Source organism: Mytilus galloprovincialis, chromosome 12, assembly GCF_965363235.1.
Source record: "Mytilus galloprovincialis chromosome 12, xbMytGall1.hap1.1, whole genome shotgun sequence".
Taxonomy (NCBI): domain Eukaryota; kingdom Metazoa; phylum Mollusca; class Bivalvia; order Mytilida; family Mytilidae; genus Mytilus; species Mytilus galloprovincialis.
Window position 1 is genome coordinate 7,757,711 of NC_134849.1, and position 20,533 is coordinate 7,778,243.

The window sequence follows — 20,533 nt, forward strand, 5'->3', positions numbered from 1 at the left end:
GAACGGTGACCCCATCTTTTTATTTTATTTTTCTATTAAGTACCAGATAAATATCACTTGTAGAAAAATATAGCAAAATCCTCTATTAAAATAAAGTTTTGATTTAGACCCGTGAGCCACCTTAAGGTCTGAATTGAACCATTTTAAATGTGTTAAAACAGTAAAACTTAATTATTTCATCTTTGTTAAACAAATTTAAATTTATATTTTATGCAATTTATATGGCCGTTAATAAGGTATAAGACTGTTTTACGCCACCAGATAACATAAGTTGAGAGAAACACATCAAATGAAGCATAAGTTTAACTCTTTCCTCCTTATTGATGTCTTTTGACGCTTGTGTAATACCTCAGTTGGACGCGTTAACTACAAAATGTCTACATCAGACATAATAAAATGTGTATCCAATGTGATATTCATAAGAATATCTGACATTAAGTTTATTTGATGAAATTTTTGTTTTTCGCAAAATATAAAAAATGCATTCCTATGCGAATCAAGTATGCAAAAAAAAAATCCGTTGAGAAAAGGGTTAAAAAGATGTGAAAAAAAGTGCACTCAAACCTGCTATTAAGGTCTAATGAGTGAAAACCTGTCTGTATGTCAGGTCATTCTCTTGGTTGTAGTAATACCTATGATTAAGAACATCAAATCAAAGGTCATCTCTCTTATTAGGCCAATTCTCACTTGTCCAGAGGGTGACCTATATATGCAAATTTCCCTTCATTCTTTTCTTTGGAATAAATGTTATCTAAATTGTTGAAATAAGCGAAGTGTAACAACTCTGTAAATTTTATTCTATGGCTAAATACCACAAACTTTATATTGCAGCTGCTTCACCTAAATCTTTACTTAGTCCCATGGGGTCAAAGGTTAAACCAATGTCAACATTAGTTGAAGAACAACAACAAAGAGAATCTAAACCATTACTGAAGAGAGAAGATTCTGATGAGGTAGGAATATAACAAAAAGTTTAAAAAAACTACACAATAAACGGGCCATCTTGTCTATTTTTTGTCTCATCGACTTGGAAACACATCAGTTTGTACATCTTCAGGGGGAGCAATATAATCAATATGTAGGCAATGCAAGTTTTGAATTTGCAATTCCATTTGATAAGGGATTTTGAACTTTCCATGGAGTTCAATATTTTTTTATTATTTTGCTTTTGTCTACAGCTCAAATAAGAACAAGAATGTGTCCATAGTACACGGATGCCCCACTCGCACTATAATTTTCTATGTTTAGTGGACCCTGAAAGTGGGGTAAAACTCTTATTTGGCATTTGAAGTAGAAAGATCATATCATAGGGAACATGTATACTAAGTTTCAAGTTGATTGGACTTGAACTTCATCAAAAACTACCTTGACCAAAAACTTTAACCTGAAATTTGCACTATCATTTTCTATGTTCAGTGAACTGTGAAATTGGGGTTAAAACTCTAATTTGGCATTAAAATTAGAAAGATCATATCATAGTGCACATGTGTACTAAGTTTCAAGTTGATTAGAATTCAACTTCATCAAAAACTACCTATACCAAAAACTTTAACCTGAAGTGGGACAGATGGACAAACGGACGGTACAACGAACGGACTAACAAACGAACAGACAAACGAACGGGTGCACAGACCAGAAAACATAATGCCCCTCTACTATCGTAGGTGGGCCATTAAAATCATCATCTTTCAAACTGAGATATATGGTGTCAAATAAGCTTAATAAAGTTGAAAATGGAAATGAGGAATATATCAAAGAGACAACAACCAGACCAGAAAACAGACACTTGTGAAGATCACTAATGGGTATTTAACGCAGCGAGAAATTCCAGCAGCCGTAGGTGAGCCTCAGCTGGCCCCTAAATAAAATACTAGTTCAGTGAAAAATCTTCTGTTTATTTTGTAGGAATTTGATGAAGCTGACATTGCTGACATCCAAAGGAGAAAGTTCCAGTCTGTCATAGAACCAGAACCTAATAGTGTTAGCTCTGATGATTTCCAAGACTTTGAATCATATCAAAGTCAGCAACCACAACCTGAAGAAAATCCAATGAATTCAACAGCCCAGGAAATTCCTCATTCTTCTACAAATGACAGTTTAGCGGAGATCCAAGGGAAGAATTTCACTCCAAGTTTAGTTTCCAGTGGTTACGGGTCACAGGCAGTTTCCATGTTGACTTTGTCATCAGAAGATTCGTTAAGTTTAAGAAGTATGGAAGATAACAATGAAGGCCATAAAGACTCTAGAGGGAGTCAGAAAGGCAGTATTGAACAAAGTAGTGAAAGTGATGAAGACCAACAAGGTGTTTCTGATGTTTGTCATTCTGAGTCAGATGAACGTTTACCTGAATGTAACAGTACTAATGTAATGGAAGCTTCTGATTCAGATTCCAATAAAACGGTTTTATCACAAGAGAAGTTAGAGACTGTAGAGAACGGGGAGAGTTATAACATGGACATTAGTTCTACGGAAACCTCAAAGGGTGCTGAATCCAACGCGGAATCAAATCTAACAGGTGCTCGTGCAATAGGAAATAAAACTGTTGATGCAGTAGATCCTTATAGTGAAACTGCCATGGAAGAACTAGAAAAATTAGGTTTTGATGAAGAAGAAGAAGATATTCAGGAAGACAAAAATAATGGCTCGGAAATTGAATTGTTTATTGCAGAAGAAAACGATGAAAAATCTGCTAAAAATAGAACTACTGAAAAATTACTTTCTAACAAGAGTTTCACACCTCCGAGTACTTTGGAAAAGACAAAAGGTGTGATTAAACGTCCACAGCGACCTTTATCTTGTGTACTGCCGGTAGATCAAAGTGTTATAGAGGAGAGTATGAAGAGAAATAGTCTACAATTACATATGTCTGATGAAGAAGATATTGGTAAGTATTATAAGAGAAATAGTCTACAATTACCTATGTCTGATGAAGAAGATATTGGTAATTTGGTAAGGATTATAAAAGAAATAGTCTACAATTACCTATGTCTGATGAAGAAGATATTGGTAATTTGGTAAGGATTATAAAAGAAATAGTCTACAATTACCTATGTCTGATGAAGAAGATATTGGTAATTTGGTAAGGATTATAAAAGAAATAGTCTACAATTACATATGTCTGATGAAGAAGATATTGGTAAGGGTTATAAGGATACATGGAGGATTTGTTTTAATTGAAAAAGGGTAAATAAAAGTGGCAAAATAGTCCAATAATTGAGAGCAACAACAAAAAAAAGAAAACAGCAACCCAAAAAATTTAGATATCACAACATACAATTATCTTTAATTATGCAGTTAAGCTGCATTATGCGAGCACCCTAGATTTGTGTTCTACCCAATAAATGCTGAAATACTTGCCATTGTTATTATCTAGCTCGCTACTATGTTATATATAACTAATTGAACACTTTTTTAATACTTTTTATTCTGGATTACAAAAAATATGACCAGAAAAACCTTAAATGATCGTCGATTTATCTAAAAGTTTTGAAGTTACACATAGGAAGTAGTGCTTATTAAGAATCTTTGTGTAGTTCATTATGACTTGTGCTTTTAGCTAAGATGTCAAGGAACAATTGTATGAAATATTTAATCGCCGAAAATCTCTTAAGACAAGTAGTTTAGATTTCCCAAATGGCAAAAGTCGTAGGGATATTGTTTTTCATCAATACGTAGTACAATTACGTCAGTAGTCTATTATATAATAAGTTCAACTGTTCATGCTGTTGGCGGCAATTTCAAATTAGAAAAAAGAAATTTTCGTAGCTTTTCAATTTGGAGGCAGGTGTGCAAATTAGCGGTGGTCCGAGGTCCGCGACCTTCCACTTTTGCAAGCGGAATTTCGACTAGGATAGTTTGTTTTCTAACTACGCCCGACGTAGTTACCTTCCACTTGAAAGAAAATAAGAAATTACTTTGCAAACCTTCCATGCAAGTCACCAAAGTCTCCAATTAAACGAGCTAAAAACTTATTCTTATCATTATTATTCATGACAGCGATGTTCATTTTGTTCAACCGCTAGCTTTATACAGAAAATTGCCGACAAATATTGTATAAATTCGAGTAAAATCGTATCTGATTGACAAAAACAACATTGTAAACACTTAACAATGGCGGCCGTGAAGACAAAATTTTACAATATCGGATCCGATTCAGGAAGCGGATAAGCATAATTCCAGGTTTGGATATCAATTACAAAATAAATTAAAGCAGGTGAAAAAATAAATCTATGCATGGTAAATGAATATAAACACTAGAATTGTAAACCAAAAGATATATGTAAAAGAAAGAAAAAGCAGAAAAATATTTTATACAGAAACTCAAAATTACTTTTTGACAAAACAATACAAAGTGACTGTGGGAACAGTATATCTAACAATATACATGTTCATGGTCACAGTTTAAATTTTCTTTATCAGTGATAAATGATGATAATGCATGTGAGATTCTTTTAAAGTGTAACATATTACTGCAATTTCGAAGGGTTATTTGTTTTTCTCAATTTTGAAGGGTCAATTTAAGTAGCTGAAAGTTTCTTTATTTTCACAAATAATGCAACTATATTATGTATACCTAAATGTAAGTAAATCATATGATATATAGGTGGCATTCTTTGGGCCACTCTACCCCTCCTGTTTGATAACTTGGAAACGGTCGAGCTATCCACCCCTAAACCATATGAGGGGCCGATCCAGGATTTTAGGTTAGGAGGGGCACAAACTTAAATTTTCGTCGAGCAGAGTGAGGCTAAAAAAAATTTGAGGTAAAATTATCGGAATATTCTTTATTAAGCTGAGAACAACCCATGCTTTGCAAATTTAAGGAGGGTGCAAGCCTGCACCCCCCCCCCCCCCCCCCCCCATGAATCCGCCCCTGCATATATTCAAGTATAGGACAATATAATAAATAAAATGAAATATAGGGGTAGTCCCTTGAGTTACCCCACCCCCTCCTGTTTGAGAACTTGGAAACGGTCGAGATCCACACCCCTTAACCATATATATTCATGTTTGTGACAATATGAAAAATCAAATGAAATATAGGAAGAGTCGCTGGGGTCACCCCACCCTTCCTGTTTTAGAATTTAAAAATGGTCCAGATCCCCACCCCTCAACCATATATATTCATGTATGGGACAATATAACAAATCCTAACCCCCCTCATATATGCATTGCTTTTGAAACCTTGATAACATATAAATTATTTGCCTTTTAAAATAAATAAATCATTAGATAAACATGAATGTACTATATATGAATGTTTAATGTTGAGGCAACATTGCCAGTTTTCATAATTACGGTTGCCTTGGTTTTTGGTTAACTGCCTTCAGCGCTTACAGCGCTTTGATTTTTAAGGGGCAGGATTGCTGAATTTTTATGCAGTCAACCTTCATGTTATTATTTGCCACTGGTATCAGAACTATCAATTTGATTTTAACTTGCATTTTATGTTTTTATCCTATAGAACACGATGATTCCTTGAGCACTTGCTCCTTTGGTAGTCGGGCAGATTTAGATAGATTATCGGAAGTACCTGTGCCAGCGTGGATAATCATCAGTGAAAGTGTGATTGTCACACCATCCAAAGGTCCACAGAAAACTGGAGTTGTACAATTTGTGGGACCAGTAGAATTTGCTGCTGGACCGTGGGTTGGGGTAGAATTAGATCTACCAGAAGGTAGGTATTATGTAGTAACCATGGTAACTGATTATCAAGATGAACAGAACAAATAACAGATACAAGTAGAATTGTTAAAGAATGTGAGCTTCTGATATCTCATTCTAGCTGTAGATTTTTTTTGAAAAAAAATTTATAAACAGATTTTTTTAGGTTTACAACAAATTTCAATGTTTTGAATATTTTACATAAAATTATGATTTTACAGACATTCAGTAACTTTATGAATGGATAATAATCTTGTAATTACATATTCATTTTAAAAGTATCTGTAAAACTGGTTTCGGAGGAATGGCAATTTAAGGATGTTTTTTTCACTTACAGGGAGGCAAAAGATACAAAAAGGACATTCAAACTCATAATTTGAATAAAAAATAACTGACAAAGCCATTACTAAAGATCATGATTATGATATTTACAATTTATATCATGTGTTTTTAAGAATTTTTATTCAATAATTATTTAAGATACAAAACAGGGTAATTGATTATATCTCTTATTTCAAATTGAATTTATCAATTGAATTTATTGTGTCCAAGTTGCATGCAAATTAAAAAAAAAACACCAAAAAAACAACTTCTATTGAAAAACTTTTGAACTATTATCAATGAAAATTTCATTGTATACCTTTTTCTTTACAGGGAAAAATGACGGGTCTGTGAATGGAATTCGCTACTTTAAGTGTAGGTCAAGACATGGGATTTTTGTACGACATGATAAACTAATTCTCGATAAGAAAAGAAGAGGATCTCGTAAACGTGCGAGCACCGACTCAAAACGTGCTGGAAATATTGTAAACAGATCTCCTGCTAACCAAACCAAAACAGGCAATTCTGGAAACTTTATAAAAGGAACCACATCAAGTAGTGCTAAGAAGAAATTATGAGAAAAATACGCTTTTATGTTCAGTCTTTGACAAATTGTGGTATTTTGCACAGATGAGTATTGTACTTTATAAATTTTTAACTCGAGATAGGACAATTATTGTATCAATAAAACTTCTATTTATAAAGTGCTGTAAACCAAGTAATTTTCACGATATTGATTCGGGCTTAGCCCTTTATGGATCTACTGTTGTAATTTTTTTTAAAAGGTCTTAGTTTGACATACTAAGGAACAATTACATTTGAAATATTTGTGAACTTGATAAAATCACAAAAATTAATTTGTATACTGTAACAAAGTACATGCATCTTATTAATTTACATAATAAATATTAAACAGGGGAGATTGTATTTAAAATATTGGAGCATAGAAGTAACGTTTATCATTTTATCCTTGTTTTTCAACCAATCACTATTTTTTTCTTATAAATTAACCAAAAACAAGTCCAACCGAAGAGAAAAAAAATTGTGTTACTTGAATTAATATTTTCCTCAACAGTGAATATTTTTTATCAATTGAAATGATAGAAAGATCTGTGCATTCCAGTATTTGTCATATGACTGAATTTTATATCTATTTATAGTAACTAGTATCAGTTAATATCTATTTTTAGATAAAAATTCTGTGATTTATTTTTAGCAGTCTGATAGAAATCGATGCCATATATGTTGTCTATATTTCCTTCCATATAAATTGTGAATCAAGTAGACCTATAGTGTATAGGTGTAATTAGGGCATCTATAGACCTTAGCTTGGTGGGTATAATTAGGGCATTAATAGAACTTAACTGGTATGTAAAAAAAAAAAAAACTTGTATGAGATCTTACGCTTGTACACTAAATTTGGTGTTCGTGAATTTTATCAAAAGCAAGATGTACTTTAAAAAATTCCACAGAAAAAATTTAATCTGGCTCAAAAAGAAAATATGTTTGCAACATTTGGGGACATATATGGTTGCTATATATTTAAAGATGGATGGTATTAATTGGAATACACTGTCTACTGATATTCTCTTCTGAAAGGAAAAAATGTGAAGTACACTTTGGGAAAAAAAATTGATTCTTGTCTTATGTTAAGTGGTGATTCAAATAAAGATCAGCTGGATTTACTAGGATCAAATGATATTTCATCATCATAAATTTTAAAGAAGTAGAATTGTATAGTGTATTAAGTCTGAACAGTATCACATACAAGTTGTAGAATAGAAACTTTAGGTGTATTTTTGAAAACATAGATTTTAAATCATAAACTTTCAACAAGATAATACAGTATTATAGAACTTGATAAAATTTGTCATCGCTCAAATTTTTAAATGCCAAAAATTAGAATTTTAGGTAATATTAATATAGAAGTGTTTTACTAAGACTGATCAAAGTCTAATTAGATAGCTATTTTGTTTAACAAATTAAAATATCTCTTCCTAAGTGTTTGTTTCTCTATATGATACTTTTATATCCTGAAAATTCATCATAAAATTATAAATTATGAAGGTTCCAAATGAATCAGAACATTTTCTACTTAAAGGTGCTTTTTCTGACCATTTTATTTTTATAATCAACTTTTGAAGTGATTTATTTATCAAAATCAATTATGATGTTAAATTTTCATGCAATACTCTGATTTTGCAATCATGTCATTAAAAAAAGGTAACCAAATGCCTCGCCTGAGAACATCACAAATGGTTTGCAGATCTCAAAACAAAATCATTAGACATTGCAAGATAGCGTCTAAAAGTGGACACAGAAATTATTTCATCTCAGTAATTTGTTTTAAATTTTTGGCTCTGAACATTTCATCTCAAATATCAAAAATACTAAGCTTAAGTTATATCCAATATTCAGTGCAGATGTAAAGCTGTTTAACAGCATTTGACATAGTTATTGAAAGTTTTCATAATGAGGTTTTTGCTAGTATTTCTTGTAAATGTAAAATTGTCTTCCAGTGAGAAATGAATATATCAACCACGTTGAAAGTTTGATGATTGAGAATTATTATATAATGTAAAAGATTTCAAGTGAACAGATGTAACATATAATTGAAACTTCTTGGTAAATATTTCATTTTCGACAACCAAGAATTTAATAGGATTATTTATTCTGAATTTAGAAAAGAGTTTGTTTGATAAGTCCCACAGAATAAGAGACGCCCACAGAATTAAGTGCTGCAAGTTTACAAAAGAAGGCAATATAAATTCATATAACATCTTTCAAATGCCTAAATCATAAAGTCTTTTGTGACAAGACCATTTAAAGTAAGACAATTAACTAAAAACTTTCTAAAATAACAAAATGAGTAAGTTAACTTTATTTTTAATCCAGGCTTCTAATAATAAATGTACTAAAAATCTAAAAGTATGTCTTTTGATGATTTTATCAAATATTTACTTATAAGCTAGATAATATTGGTGAAACCATATTAACCTCGGCAAACAGCCTCTGTCTATACAGGTTTCAATATCTTGTTTTGTGCAATATTTATACAGAACTTTCCATAATGTAACTGAGATTTTCTCGATTTTTATCAGACATATTTGTACATTCCTGTAATTTTTTGTTGTTATTTTGTAAATAAATTGTATCTTTATGTAAATGTGATACTTTATTGTTGTGTATATCAGAAACAGAAATATTTATTGTTTAAATCATATAAATTTTTGTCGGATGAAATCGGGCAATTTACACTTAATTACAGTTGTGTAGTGCAGTGAAGTTTCTCAAGATCTCTGTTGCAGAACTAAATTCTCTAAAATATATATTAAAAGTTTATCAATGATCTCATATTCTACAAGCATCAAAAGTATATTGTATTTTGACTTTAAATCATTAGAATATTATCACATACCAATTTAAGAAAAGCATATTTAAAGAAAGATGATTTTTTTCTGAAATGGAAAAAAAAACGAAATTTTGCTTCATTGATATATATATTCTGAAAGTTATTCTAAAATTGATCATATTTTTTGGAACAAATGAAAAAATTCTGAGGAAAATAAGCTTTAATTGATGTTGACAACTTTGAGATTTTCACTGCACATATTTGTTGTGGTAAAAAGCAAGCTCTGTGTTATATATTTGTTTTTTGCTTTGTATATTCACATCTTTACATTGTTAAAGCTGTTATATGTTGATCATGGTATGGGAGATAACTCTGAGGTCAACAAGGGAGATAAAAAGTAAAATTCATCACTGTTTAATAATGTTTTCCCTACTTGTTAAAATTACAACTATATCCCAGATGTATCAAACTACTTTTTTAGAACTATTTTGAGAAAATGCAAAAAACAGCTTAATAGCAAATTAAAAAGTATATTAAAGAGCATGAACTTCAGGTTTGAAAAAGCTCATCAAAGATACTGGACTAATAATTTGATAAGACAGACTTGAATAATCTACCCACAAAATTAAAACTGATATGGGACAGACAAACAGATAATTGGAAAAGAAACACACAGTGACAGACCAGAAACCATTAAACCCTTTTCTATTGTAGACAGGCATGAATAGGATTCCCTGTATAATTGAATGACCTTGAAGTAATTGTCATTTGGTCTTAGGTGGAGTTTTTTTATTTGTATTACCAATGTTATTTCAAGTGATCAGGCGGAGCTTATGTTTTAATTTGCAAAATGACAGTCTATTTGAAGATGTGTGGGATAAGGATGATTGCTGTTATAATTATTATTGAATTCTAATCACCTACTAGTGTTACTAAACGCATAATTATACAAAAGATCTGAGTGTATGATATGGGACGAATAACTAGACACTTCATTGATGAGTTTATCCAAAAACTCCTGTCTATAGATGGACTGGTCTTAAATAAGTGAACTTCTTAAACCCCGCCCAGTCAAGTGAAATAAATCTAGTAATAAGCATATCACATCTATATTTTTGAAATGAAACATATTAAAGAGAGATGATTTTTACTTTTTATTTAACTTGTTGATTGTCTTGTTTGTTAACATTTTAAGTATTCATTAAATTTGTGATTCTTTTGCACTGCCGTAGCACAATGTATTTCATTTAACACTAATCAAATATGTATTACTGTTATTGTCTTTGTTAGTGGTTGCTATGTGTTACTGTGTCATGTGTTCTGTGAGTCATGTGACTGGTTGCTATGTGTTACTGTGTCATGTGACTGGTTGCTATGTCATATAATGTGTAGGTCATGTGACTATGTTTCATGAGAAATATTACAGTTACAAATATTTCATGTTTTATTTTTGCCTGTTTAAACAGTTAAAAGAATAATTGAATTTAAGAATAGAAATGAGGTTAAATTAGGAATTTAGTAAATTAAAGTGACATTTTGATCAATTATTGATGTTTATAAGGCAAAAGTTGTCTGGTTTGCCATGTATGAAGATATGTTGAATAATCTTAACTAAAAACAAAAATTGTAGTTCAAAATGATAAATTTTTATTTTTGCACTACTTGAACTAAAGATAAATAATAAAAAATATTTACAATTTTCCACAACTGAAGTAACAATCTGCCAGCACCTATTTATAAGACAAAAAATAAAGCTGGTCAGATGTGGCTTAAAATTAAAAGATTTATTTCAAGGTTAGTAAAATTGAAATTCATCAACGTTTTAAAAATAGTCATTATGGTAAATTTTGACCAATAAATATCCATTTTAGAAGTCTCAGATTTGATAATAATTTTCTTGATAGGATGCATTCTACCGTGTGTTGTATTAATGTATGTCATCACATTATGCCAGATCATACTATGTCACATGATTATGTCACTATTGTCACTATGTTAAGTGACAAGTTAAATGACATGTATGTTATCATCACTTATTGTCTGTTCACTAGAGGACACTCTTAAATTTGCTTTAAAAGCCATAATAAAAAATACTTATGGAATCAGATATATATTAGTTGTTCACTTTTTTTCCTCCACTACTTGTAAAAGCACTACAACATATGTACACGAAAGTATTCATCTTAATCTTAGTATACAAAGCTTACCTTGACCTTGACCTTGCAAGATTGCAGACAGACAGACCAACCTTGCTATTTACAATAGGATAAAACATCATTGATATTTTTAAAGGCTTTCAAAAGTTCTGAGTTATATGTATATTAAATGTATTTTAATATGGGGAAGTCAACAAAGTTAAATTAATTTGTTCTTCAAAGTAAAAATCTGTGAGAACTTGATTAAAAATTTGCAATAGCAACACCAACCCTAAAGAACAGGTCTTCCAGAAGGATGAGTTGATGGATTGATGTCTAATTTCAATGGTATATTTACATGCATATTAAAGACGAGGACTTGTTAATGTGCTCAAAGTCATGAACCCTGTTTCCACAAGTGGTTGTCGTTTGTTGTTCTGTAACATATCATTTTGTAATATGTGTCTTTTTAATCTTTAATTTGAACAAATATTGGACTTTTAGTTTTCTTGTTTGAATTGTTTTACATTTGTCATTCGGGGCCTTTTATAGCTGAGTACATGGAATTGGCTTTGCTTATTGTTGAAGGCTGTTGTGTGACCTATAATAGTTGCTAGTTTCTGTGTCATTTGTTCTCTGGTGGAGAGTTTTCTAATTGGCAATCATTACACATCTTCATTTTTTTATAATTGGTGTATGTTATGAAATGAAAACAACGCTTTATAAATTTCATGCATTCAATGTGTTTTTCTGGATTAACCTCTATCAGGAACACTCAAAATTACTGGATTAACCTCTATCAGGAACACTCAAAATTGAATAGTTAATTGTTACATATGAGTGAGTTATATGACAAAAAAGGACCTGAACATAATAGACAAATCCATTTACAATCAGGTTGTGAGTAAGTTGTTTCAACTGAAAGAATAGTATTGTTATAGTATTTCCACTGGAACAAATATTACATTATTTGGATATCATCCTTTCTAGTTTCATATAAACAAGGTTACGCTAAGTATTTTCATTTCATTAAGATTGACTACATGTAGTTGAATTTATGAGAATATAATACAAGGTAATATATGAATCATTTTCAAAATATGCCAATATTTGCGTTTCCAGATAATAATTTCGAAGTAAATCACTTCAATTCTAATCTTACAATCAAATTCCTCATCCTAAACATCAGCAAAATCTAAAGTATGCAAATCGTAACGAAACTTCACAATATTATTATAATGCCATTCTCGTATTAAGTTACTGTGAATAAAAAAATGTCAACTACGCTAAATTGTAATACATTCTATTTATTTTCATGGTTCAGTGGTTAAAAACAAGTACTGTTCTTTTGTCATGTAAAATACTTGATAATATTGAGTAATATGATAAATTTTTTTGGTATATGGGTTCCTTGCCACATAAAAGTCTACATGTCTGTCAGTCTGGACCCTCCTGACTTTAATCTAATTTAATAGATATGTAATCAAGGTTAGGTTTATGATGTCAAGTACGTATCTCATGATTGTAAGAAGTACATGTCAGACTGGCAGGTTTCATCTAGTCATCCTTATTTCCGAGGTTCATTGGACATTAGTTTTTGTGATTTGATATATTTGTATCATACTATAAACAAGAGAGTCGCTATATTGGGTGTATGTAATGAATGTAAGGTGTTCGAATCTGACTGGCAGGTTTCATCTGACCTTGAACTCGTAAGGCATGGGTTCATTGAACAATGTTTAGTCTTTGTGGTTTGGTCTATTTCTCAGACACTGTAAGCACTACAGCCACCATATTTTGTCCATGGAATCAATGTTTGGTGTTTATTTTTTTCCAGAAGGTTTCATGTGACCTTAACCTCATTTCCATCGATCATCAATATCATTAATAACTCATGCGAGATATTCCACCTTATTTACTGTTGTTTCTTTAAAATACAGTACAGTTTCTATCATTTACCAGAAAATCACTTGATTTCCATCATTATTATCCGATTTCTGGAGATAGGTCATTCATTTTTTTGTCTTTTTGGGCTTCAACCTATTTGTTCATTGACTAGTGTCCACTGTTTGTCTTCTGTAAGTAGTAAAACCTGGGACTCTTATACTAGTTAGTATATTAGTCGAAGTAGAAAAAGTTTGCACGCATACAAATGCAAGAATGTTGGTAATCTTTTAAAATGACCAATACGTCTTCATTTTAGATGAACGGTTCTTATCAAATACAAAAGGTGTGTATTTTTTTTTGCAGCTCGATACAGTCATGGTCTTATTGCTTATATTCTTTGAGAAAGGTCTTGCGTTTTAAATTTGGTGTATCATGTTAATTGCTATAATTGCATTGCAGTATTTCGTATTATGATTAATTTATATAAAATTGCATTTATTTTTCTCAAATTTACATATATTTATTTTACGTGACAATCATACGGACAGTAACAATATTATGGAGATACTTGGTTGTGTATAATAATGGTGTTACATTAGTACTGATCATTTAAGTTATGCATATATACTCAGTTTTATCCTATCACATATTGGTGTGACTCTAAGAAAGGGCAAACATATCAGACAAGTTAAAGGTATATAGATTAAGATCTGGCTACCCTCTGGACCAAACCCTAGGTTTTTATTGGGTTCATGTTGCCCAGTCTTTTAGTTTTCTATGTTGTGTGCTGTGTACTATTGTTTGTCTGTCAATCTTTTTCTTTTTTAGCATTAACATTGTCTTTATATTCGATTTACAGCAAGCTATAAAGTATTCGAAGAAGTGAATAGTGTTTAACTATTCAAACATAAAAACCATTTAACGGTCTTATCTTTTATATATAAAACGATAAACACTTATGAACCACATCAACAAACGACACTGAACCACTGATCATTCGGTTCCTGACTTAAAACAGATGCAAACAAGTGCAGCGGGTTTACACGTTTTAATAGGTACCAATATTCGCCTTTAACTGAAAAAAAATGTAACATCACAACATAGAAAGACACTTTATGAAATATCAACTAAAATGGCTTCACTCAATCCAAAGACATATAAACAAAAACAAGTAAACACACACTGAACGAACACATTTCATCTATGACACAATGTAAATACAAAATTAATAAAATAACCTTGGGCAAAATGCCGCGAAATAAAATAACGTACATGTTATTATGCCCTCTAGTTCAAAAGTTAAGAAGTCATTATAACCATACAGTTTTATTTGGAGATTCACGTTAACAGCACATGTAATAATTGTATATAAATTAGTATCAAGATCTTTTTTTTTCTAATATAAGTAACTTAATTAAGTCAGTCAAGCGTTAAATATAGGTCAAAACTATCCTTTCCTCGCATTGCATAAGAGTTATCTAGATGACTTATGATGGTTATTTTTTATATTTATAAAACAAACGTAATTGTTCTTTGAGAGTTTGTCTTTAATTTAACATAGTTAGTAACTATTGTAAGTCACATACAACATTACATATACGTGATATTTTACAACACTTGTTATTTTACGAATATCCTGTATTAAAATGCGTCGTTCAATTTTGTGCGATTACCTTGAATGACCTTGATCATAAACATTATCCTATTTGATCAATGTTCATCTGAAGTATTTGAATTGAGATACATTGTGTTAACAGTTAACATGTAAGTCATTAGAAAAAATAATGTTAAATTTAGTATGAACCACTGCTTTTGTTTTTTCAAAATAATATTTACTTTAATTATTCTTTTATTGATACGTTATCAATTTCTATTTATCATTTTCTATCAAATGGTTATGATGGATTGGTACTTGAAAAAAATCTAATTAATTTCTATGTATTATGATTGATTAATTAAATAATCGTTGGTGTTTTAAATCACTGGCGGAGCACTCTCAGCGATATCATGGTGGTTAATTTTTTATTGATCTTGATATGTTGATGGAGGAAACCGAAGTGCCTGGAAAAAACATCAACCATTAATAGATCTTAATAAGGAAACTGGTAACCCAATATAAAGTCAATTAAGATGGGAGTCGAACGCGACTGCCACGTGCGGGGAACGAACTCACAAGTAGACCGATCAGGTCCATAAAGCATTTTGTGGAAATGCAATAATGATTCAATATGGTTACGCGTATAGTCAGTCAAGTTTTGGGACCGCATATACCGATTTAGCTGACAAACTCAAGCAGTGTATGTGTCTCGTTGCTGACAAGCTTCACTTTAGTGACAAAAAATTTAAACCATTCTAGATGGATACAAATAGAAATACTGCACAGAGTGAACGTGGTCGGATACTTGTATGTCACAACAGCAAAAAAGACAATAAGTACAGATCAGGGAGTACACGCAGTTATTGACAGCTAGTTCAAAGCTTTTAACAACTAATAAAAAAAATCATGCATCTAAGACTAAATTATGAATCAGTACACATCTAACATTCAATGAATTTAGTGTAAAGACGTCATCAACAGTCGGAGAAAATTATGATTTTGTGCAATCTATATTTGTTCATATTTAGTTTATTCATCCACATTTGTTGTTGTTCAATTGTTAATGAGTCAGTACATAATGCACTAGTTATATTCTATCTTCTTAACATGACCCTTTTTCAGTGCATGCATTTATTTACAATGTATGCTTTTATAAAACTAATAGACTTTTATTTCTCTTAAGGTCCACTATGAAATTCCTCGTGGTTATTTCCCTTATACTAGTAGTCGGTTTGGGGCCAAATGAAGTTGACAGTAGACATATTAGGGCTGCTGCTGGAGGTTATGGAGGATCTGCACTAACAGATTACAAGTGTTCCTGTTGTGCCGACAGAGTACATCGTTTTGGATGCTGTGTTGATACGTGTAGAATTTATCCTTATCCACGTGATTAGAGGAAACTCGTTGAAAGAAAACATATTCTTATTATATATCACAACTATTCAAGAATATAAAAAAACACCTATGGAATCAGATATACATTGTATTTGTTTATCCAGTTTTCTACCAAAACGGCGAGAATTTTCCATGTCTATCTTTTATTGACAAGTCCCACATCAAATTTATCAGTTCATAGCTTTGGATCCATACTATCATTTTATGATAGTCAATTAATAGAGAGAATACAGTATCGAAAATGTCTAATCCTTACATTTAACAGTAACTACTAAATATGTATGCCCCACGCCAGGAATCGTTTATTTTATGTTTTTAGCCCCTAAAAGGTCCCCAAAACTTTAAAAACTTCGTCCCCCTTTTCTAAATCCTGGATCCGCCCTGTGAACGGTTCTTTTCATGTCAAATACAAAAGGTGTGCTTATTTTTTTTCAGCCTGATCCAGTCATGTTCTTATTGCTTATATTCGTTGAGAAAGGTTTCATACAAAATGATCTTGCGTTTAGAATTAAGGTGTATCATGTTAATTACTATTTTTGGATTGCAGCATTTATAACATCGTTATAATTAATTTATCCTTTGTGATCCTTTTCTCTAATTGCAATCATTATACAAAATTGCATTTAATTTTCTCAAATTTACAGTATAGGTTATCCTCAGAGGTTATCTCAAATTTACAGTAAACATTATCTCAAATTTACAGTAAACATTATCTCAAATTTACATATACATTTTACGTGACAATCATACGGACATTAACGATATAACGGAGATACTTGGTTGAGTATAATAATGGTGTTACAGCACAAGTACAGATTATATAAGTTATGTATACATACTAAATTTTATTCTATCACATATTGGTGTGACCCTAAGAATTGGCGAAAATATCAGACAGGTAACAGGTATATGTATATAGAATACGATCTGCTTACCCTTCGGACCATAAGATCACCCAAGGTTTTTATTGGGTTAATGTTGCCCAGTGTCTAGTTTTCTATGTTATGTGCTGAGTACTATTGTTTGTCTGTTGGTGTTTTTACTTCTTTAGCAAAGGCTTTTATTTTTGATTTATACGTCTGTAATCTACCTCAAAACTTATTGAACAGAACAAGATATTATACTACGTCAAAACGACAGAACTTGTTGTTTGACTACTTTTATAAACAAAACAAAAATGTGGTAGGAGACAGCTCCACAAGTCTAAATTTATAAAAGTTGACCATTATGGGTCAAAGTACGGTCTTCAACACGGAGAATAGATTCACATCGAACAGTAATCTATAAAGGACACCAAAAAGGGCTAGTGAAAAACCAATGAAACATGAAAACTAATGGTCTAATCAGGAACATATATATTAACGTTAGATAAACTGTTCCCAGGTCTAATCTATATAAAACGAGGAACACTTATGAACCACATGAACAAACGACAACCACTGAACATAAGATTCCTCACTTATGACAGGTGTAAACAAATGCAGTGGATTTTAAAGTTTTAATTGGTACCAACTTCATCCTTACCTGAAACAATAGTAACATCACAACATAGAAAGACACACTATAAAATATCAATTGAAATGGCTTAACTAAATCAAAAGACATAGTAACAAGTAAACAAGTAAACAAGTGAACACACACTAAACGAATTACATTTGATTTATGACACAATGTAAACACAAAATTGATAAAATATGGGTCAAGATATTAAGCAATATCAGAAAGACATCCATAACCTTGGACAAAATGTCGCATAATAAAATAACGTACGTTATAACAAAGTTTTAGTGGTCATTATGACCATACATTCTTATTTATAGATTCACCCTAACAGCAAATTTAATTATTGTATATAGATAACGGTATCAAGATCTATTCGGAATATAAAAGATGGAGTCAGTCAAGCGTTAAATATAGGTAAACATTATCTTCTCTTCACATGGTAGAAGAGATATCTATAATCTAGATGACTTGTGATGGTGTTTCTTTTTATATTTATTAAACAAACATAATTTTTCTTTGATAGTTTGTCTTGGATTGAACATAGAAGTATAGAAGCAACTATAAGACACAAACCAAATTACGTATATACGTGACATTTTACGACACTTCTTGTTTTACGAATATCCTGTTTTAAATTTTGTATGAATACCTTGAATGACCTTGAACATGGACATATTTTAATCCATGCTCATATGTGGTATTTGTATTGAAATTCATTGAGATAACACTTATACATGCAAAGCATTTTAAGAAAAATGATGTACAATTTAACCTGAACAACTGTTTTTGTTTTTATTTTGTCATTCCTTTTTTGATACGTTATGCATGCCTTTGTATTTGATTTATTCATTCAAAAATCAAATTTACTATTTATTGACGATATTGGATTGATTGATTAAATGATTGTTGGTGTTTAACATCACTTTCAGAGAACTCGCAGCTATATCATGGCTCACAGTTTGAAAAAAAACCCACCAACAATTGGCATTGAAACTAGCATTCCTATTCAAAGTCAATTAATTAAGATTGGAGTCGAATGCACCTGTACTGTGCGGGGTTCGAACTGAGTTCTCGCAATACAAGTGATCACAAGTGTCGACAGTCGAGTGATACTGTAGATGCCAAGGTCCTCTATTCATTTTGAGGAATTGCAGAAATAAATCAATATTGATACCGGTACGAGTATACTAAGTCACCCTATGTGAAATTTAGCTGACAAATCTGTACACATTGTTTGTGTCATGCAGACGAAATACTTTAATGCCAAACAACTTTGAATCGTCCTAGTTCAAAATAATTGAGGGTATTAACATGTATGTTGCATAACGTGCAAATGCAAAAAAGTTTACAAATATTAGAAAAATTAGTGATATTTTGTCAAAAATTTTATGAAATCGTAAACGTGGAAACTATTAAGCACATTGTATATCAAACACCGTCATGCTGATGTCATCCCCTTTCAAAAAAGAGAATTAAAAACAATTTGTGATCATCTGTTTGCCATGAAACAATATAAAATTTCTAACTAGTTTATTTTAAAGTTTAAATAGATAAGTTTAACTCTTTTTTGCTTGTTTGATATGCGCGCATTTATTGACAAATAGTGTTTTCAAAAGTAATAGAATGAATTATTATGTTTTTCCCTTTTAAATCTAATATGTTAAATATATTCTTTCATATTTAATTTATTCTTTTAAATTATGTTGTTGTTCAACTGTTTAAAGGTTTGAAACATATGAACTAGTTATTTTTATGTACTTAATAGTGCAAATACTTATCAAAACATTATGTCTTTCAAAACTAAAATTCTTTTTTCTCCTTTAGGGTCACTATGAAATTCTTCGTACTTATTTCAGTCATACTTGTAGTCGATTTTTGACCAAACGAAGTTGACAGTAGACATAGTGAACCCGGTTATAGGGGTACTGAAAGAGGGGGGGGAAGGATTTTCAATTACAGATTACAAGTGTCCCTGTTGTTTCGACAGAATACCTCGTTTTGGGTGCCGTGTTCCAACATGTGCTCATTATTAAATGAGCTTTTTGAAGGAAAACGACCAAAGCATTCTTACAATGTATTACAATTTTACAATAATAGTAAGACTGTTTCAATTAGATCTTATCTTATCTTATGGTATCTTATCTTATCTTATCTTATCTTATCTTATCTTATCTTATTTATCTTATCGTATCTTATCTTATCGTATCTTATCTTATCTTATCTTATCTTATAGGGCAATACTTCTTACAAGGAGTCAAGGTTTTAACTTTTATTGATATTTGCTCTTTCGGGAAAAAGTTGAACTTCTACATTTTCGTTTTAGTATATAAGTATGGCAAAAGAGGTGCATGGTGTTTCCAGATAACTCCCCCTACAGTTCGAATGATAGGAATGTTTCACTTTGCTGACCGTTTGAACATATATTGAAGGTGTGCACAGGGGCGGATTCAGGCGGGGGCGTGGCTGTCATGCACCTCTTATAATTTCCAAAGCATGAGTTGACCTTATAATTAGCTTAATAAAGAATATTTTGAAAATTTTACCTCAAAATATTTTTCCCTCTCTCTACTCGGCGATTTTTTCCCGCCTCCCCTAACCTGAAACTCCTGTAACCACCCCTGGTGCATGTCGTCAGGGTTTGAATTTTTGTTAATATTTACTCTACTAGGAGATAGTTGA

General features: G+C 31.3%; 1 protein-coding gene and 1 long non-coding RNA gene across 8 annotated transcripts in view; both read left to right on the forward strand.

The window, feature by feature from the left end:
• Positions 1-11,444, forward strand: part of LOC143053927 (kinesin-like protein KIF13A) — a 175,486-nt gene extending 164,042 nt beyond the window's left edge. For all 7 annotated transcript variants that reach the window (XM_076226727.1, XM_076226730.1, XM_076226731.1 and 4 more), the window contains 4 exons: positions 832-953; positions 1,906-2,884; positions 5,465-5,677; positions 6,319-11,444. In XM_076226727.1, coding sequence (XP_076082842.1) covers positions 832-953; positions 1,906-2,884; positions 5,465-5,677; positions 6,319-6,563 — 1,559 coding nt within the window. In that variant the 3' untranslated portion in view covers positions 6,564-11,444. The remainder of the gene's footprint in view (positions 1-831; positions 954-1,905; positions 2,885-5,464; positions 5,678-6,318) is intronic.
• Positions 11,445-14,994: 3,550 nt separating this feature from the next.
• LOC143053589 (uncharacterized) lies at positions 14,995-16,431 on the forward strand. The gene is made up of 2 exons (XR_012971422.1): positions 14,995-15,123; positions 16,140-16,431. It is a non-coding gene; the product is annotated as an uncharacterized LOC143053589 (long non-coding RNA).
• The last annotated feature ends 4,102 nt before the right edge of the window (positions 16,432-20,533 follow it).